Source organism: Nerophis lumbriciformis, linkage group LG02 (assembly GCF_033978685.3).
Source record: "Nerophis lumbriciformis linkage group LG02, RoL_Nlum_v2.1, whole genome shotgun sequence".
NCBI classification, from domain to species: Eukaryota; Metazoa; Chordata; class Actinopteri; order Syngnathiformes; family Syngnathidae; genus Nerophis; species Nerophis lumbriciformis.
The window spans coordinates 72,030,001-72,035,000 of NC_084549.2; the positions used below are offsets into that span (position 1 = coordinate 72,030,001).

The 5,000-nt window shown below is 39.4% G+C and overlaps 1 protein-coding gene across 5 annotated transcripts in view; it reads left to right on the forward strand.

Annotated features, from left to right (window-relative positions):
• Positions 1-5,000, forward strand: part of LOC133611410 (VPS10 domain-containing receptor SorCS1-like) — a 358,768-nt gene that overhangs the window by 233,021 nt on the left and 120,747 nt on the right. For all 5 annotated transcript variants that reach the window (XM_061968164.1, XM_061968155.1, XM_061968172.1 and 2 more), the window contains 3 exons: positions 2,102-2,220; positions 2,495-2,584; positions 4,728-4,907. In XM_061968164.1, the coding sequence (XP_061824148.1) occupies positions 2,102-2,220; positions 2,495-2,584; positions 4,728-4,907 (389 nt within the window). The remainder of the gene's footprint in view (positions 1-2,101; positions 2,221-2,494; positions 2,585-4,727; positions 4,908-5,000) is intronic.

The following is a 5,000-nucleotide window of genomic DNA, read 5'->3' on the forward strand; positions in this document are numbered from 1 at the left end:
ACAAAGTGGTGACCCTCGCCCCCGTCCTTGTTTGTGAATGACTGAGCATTTCATGGAAGCTGCTTTTATACCCAATCATGGCACCCACCCGTTCCCAATTAGCCCGTTCACCTGTGGGATGTTCCAAATAAGTCTTTGATGAGCATTCCTCAACGTTCTCAGTCTTCTTTGCCACTTTTTTTTTCTTTCTTTCTTCTCCCCTATGTAATTATTTTTATATTGTTTACTTTCCCTTTTATCCAAGAAAATATTTATTTATCTTATCTATAAAAAAAAAAAAAAAAAAAAAAAAAAAAAAAAAGGAAAGAAAGGACCTTATCTTCACCAGACCCGGTTGTAAATGAAATTAGCTTCATTTAAAGGTTTTTTTTTTTTTTAAAAAACAGGTCCAGTCCAGACAATGTCCAAGTCGGGTCCAGCAACACACACCTTCATTCATGTACACTGAGAAAATAAAATAAAACAAAACAAAACAAAACAAAAAAAACAGAAAATTTTGGAACACAACAGATTGCATATAATCTATAAACAAAATTACATTTTCAAAACAAAAACAAAAAACAAATGTATGTACAGTCCAGCTTATGTTCAGGTCACTAAAAATTAGGGAATACAACAACAGATAGCATATAATCTATAAACATAATTACACTTTCAACATAAGCCTTTTGTCATGACTTGGTCCTGGGTGTTTGCTTTTCCGGGATGCAGATCCAGATGACATGGCACCCCAAACCATCACTGATGGTGGAAACTTTACACTAGACTTCAGGCAACGTGGATCCTGTGCCTCTCCTGTCTTCCTCCAGACTCTGGGACCTCGATTTCCAAAGGAAATGCACAATTTGCATGGTTGGGTGATGGTTTGGGGTGCCATGTCATCTGCTGGTGTCGGTCCACTCTGTTTCCTGAGATCCAGGGTCAACGCAGCCGTCTACCAGCAAGTTTTAGAGCACTTCATGCTTCCTGCTGCTGACCTGCTCTATGGAGATGGAGATTTCAAGTTCCAACAGGACTTGGCGCCGTGCCTGGTTTACGGACCATGGTATTTCTGTTCTAAATTGGCCCGCCAACTCCCCTGACCTTAGCCCCATAGAAAATCTGTGGGGTATTGTGAAAAGGAAGATGCAGAATGCCAGACCCAAAAACGCAGAAGAGTTAAAGGCCACGATCAGAGCAACCTGGGCTCTCATAACACCTGAGCAGTGCCAGAAACTCATCGACTCCATGCCACGCCGCATTAACGCAGTAATTGAGGCAAAAGGAGCTCCAACCAAGTATTGAGTATTGTACATGCTCATATTTTTCATTTTCATACTTTTCAGTGGGCCAACATTTCTAAAAATCCCCTTTTTTGTATTAGCCTTAAGTAATATTCTCATTTTGTGACACACGGAATTTGGGATTTTCATTTGTTGCCACTTCAAATCATCAAAATTAAATGAAATAAACATTTGAATGCATCAGTCTGTGTGCAATGAATAAATATAATGTACAAGTTACACCTTTTGAATGCAATTACTGAAATAAATCAAGTTTTTCAAAATATTCTAATTTACTGGCTTTTACCTGTATGTTGCTGCTAATATTTGCAAAAAAATAACACCGTTTTCCAGTTCGAATGTCAAGTATCTTGTCTTTGCAGTCTATTCAATTGAATACAAGTTGAAAAGGATTTGCAAATCATTGCATTTTGTTTTTATTTAGCATTTACACAACTTCACTGCTTTTGAGGGGAAACAAAAAAATATGCAGAAAATGTCAGTTTTTTGGGTAACAAAATTTCCGTACTAAAAAATATATTTCTTGATTGAAATGCTGGCGTTGGCCTGATTTATTTTGCAAATGCCAGACTGCCACTTAGCTCTTTCTCCAAACTGGGCGTGGTAATGCGTGTCCCGGTGGAAACTGACGCTAACTCTCTCCGACAGCTCTCTCTCTCCACGTCCGTGACACTCGCCCAATTTTGTGCCTTTTTCGTGATTCCCTTCATAAGCGCCGCTCAAGCCTTGACGGTGGCCCTCCAGAAGCTTTGTTTTGTGTTTTCTCCTCCCCCCCTTTTGTTGTATTTTTAGCACTCTCGTCTGGGCTGTGCCCGCAGGGTCGCAGTACATCACTTGCAAACTCCAGAACTGCTCCGAGGGAAACCAGGGCAAGCCTTTCCCGGGGTTTATCATCCCCAACTCCCTGGTGGTTCAAGATGAATACGTTTTCATCCAGGTGGGTTTTTTTTTTTTTTATATTTTAATCGCAAGGCCTCATTAAAAGTCAATTAAAAGTTGTTAAGAAACAGAACACCACATTCGCTAGTGATTGTGCAGCCGTGTTTGCCATTATCTAAAACAAGGTTATTATCCTGCATGAAATTGAAAATCCCCGTCTTGTGTGTTGAAGCTAATATCTGCCATAATGTGCAACATCCTAATTGGTTCCGCTCGTTTTGTGCCGTCAAGAGTGGAAATGCTGAGATGTGATGAACTGTGTTGGTTCCCAGGTGCCCGTAGGAGGCCAGCCTGTCCACTACGTGTCCTACAGGAGACACTCCTTCTATCCTGTCAAGCTTCCCAAGTACACCCTGCCAAAGGTAAGGCGAAAAGGAATTATTGCATGGATTTGGTTGAATCGGGGGAAGAAAAAACATTCACAACAATGTTTTATTTTAATTGAATGCAAGTTAATAAGAATAATTAAATTTAACAAAAATAACGTCATATAATTGTATTTATTTTTAATTTTTTCGATTTAATTTTTTTAAATATTCTCTTCGACTTTATTAAAACATTTTGGAAAAACTTAATTTTTGTACTACACATTTTTACAACGTTGGAAAACATTAGTAAACTTCTCCAAAGGGTGAGATAACTCCTGTTTATTTTATTTTTGATATTTAGTTCGACTTAATTTAAAACAGGATTGAGTAAATTGGTATGTGGTAAATAAAAACTAATACATACTAGATAAACAGAGTTAAAACGATAATAAAAATCATAAGATATATGAGAGTATTTACTAGAGAATTCCTGCGGTCATTTTGATGGGCCTGCTATGCTATCTGTGCCGTGGCCCTCCGGCCGGGAGTCGCCAGAAGCCGCCGTACTTTTAAGATGAGTGAGTTTTTGGTGTAACTGTACAAAATGAGCTATGGAGCTAGCCTGAAACGTTAGCATGCTTACATTAAAATGTAACGTGCCAAGTTATTTGACTCTGGGGTAAACGGGAGCAAATTTAGCTCCAAAAACATCACGCTTATATGTTAGCATGCAAGCAAGCTAACGTTAGCATGCTATCAGTTAGCTTGTGTCGAAAGTGGACAAAATGAGACGTCAAGCGCCGAGCTACGTGAAAGCAATGCTGAGCTACAAGAGGAGGTAATCTTGTCTTTTTGGTGTACCCAGGGCCGGCCCGTGGCATAGGCCGTATAGGCAAATGCTAAGGGCGCCGTCCATCAGGGGGCGCCACGCCAATGCCACAAATGTTGGAGAAAAAAAAAAAAAAAGTTGGTACTATTATTTCTAAATACAAAAAATAATCCCACGTTAATTAAAATGCAAAGTAAAGCCTATATAATGGAAATATTATTTGTTACAACATTACGCCCCCTCCCTTCCCGTATCATGACTCTTTTTGGACGTCACCACATCAAAAAATCAACACAAGATGTCAAAACGGCCAAAACTGTCAGGTGCCCAGGGAAGAAAAAAGAGAAAAGAAGAGGAGGAGAAACGAGAAAAAGACAAGAGGTAGCAGGTAGGTAACGTTAGCCTACATGAAATTATTTGTCTGTTACAGAATGTGATTTGTAACCTGGCTTTTTAGCATTAAGCTAATGTTACATGATTCGGCAATTGCTAATCAATAAATAGCTAGTTCTGTTTTAACGTCGGGTTATTATTGTGGAGGGGGCTAAATTGTTATGGAAAATAATAATGTAACGTTAGGTAATTACAGTACTCCCACCTTACATTCCTCAGGGACATTTGTATTAGACCTTTTAAGCAGGTGTTTTTTGTTTACATTGTTATTGCCTTCTGGTTAGCTAACCCTAACCCTGCAGGTAATAGTCACTTTTCCACCCCTTTATATATTAGTTATAGTTGTAAGCCTAGTTGTTAAAGTGCACATCATTATTGTAAATTAAGCAATATGTATGTAAAAAATATTGTATTTCATATATTCATTTTTTATTTTTTGCATTCATTTATTTATTCATATTTTTTTTTATCTTGTTAACTATTCTGATTGTTAATTTGCTTTCTTTAAGTAAAAAAAAAGGTCAAAGACAAAGCTATTCGGTTTCTTGTGAGTATATACACTTCACTGCCGATGTGGGGGGGGGGGGGGGCGCCACCTAAAATCTTGCCTAGGGCGCCAGATTGGGTGTACCCATTCAATTGGGCCATTTTTTATTTTATTCGTGAATAAACACACCATGGTAACACGGAAAGCTGCCAACTTGAAGTACCACCGTAGGCGCGAGTGAGACCTTTCCAAGGGTATAACATATGTGAGGGTTCGTTGGCCGGTCCGTCTCGTATTAATCGTAAGAGAAACGTGCAGAACTATAATAATACAAGTTGAAGTATGATCAATAATAATATGGGCTGCTTGCATTGCAGCAGGCCCATAATTATTTTATTTTTTTTAACTCCCAGCCTTGTTACTTAGCAACCTGCACCAACCATTTACCGTCTCTGTCCGTCTTTCTTTTCGTATTCATTTATTTGCAGGACTTGCAGATCATCAGCACCGACGATAACCAGGTGGTGGCCGCCATCCAAGACTGGCACCAGAACGACTCGTACAACCTCTACATGTCCGAGTCCCGGGGTCTGTTCTTCACGCTGATGCTGGAGAACGTGGTGAGCAGCGGAGGACCTGAAGGCAACATCATGATCGACCTCTACGAGGTTGGTGGTAACTCAAACGCGAGCCAACACCCGGAATTTTCCATCCTATCCCGTTATCAGATCATTAGAAAGTACCGTATTTTTCGGACCAAA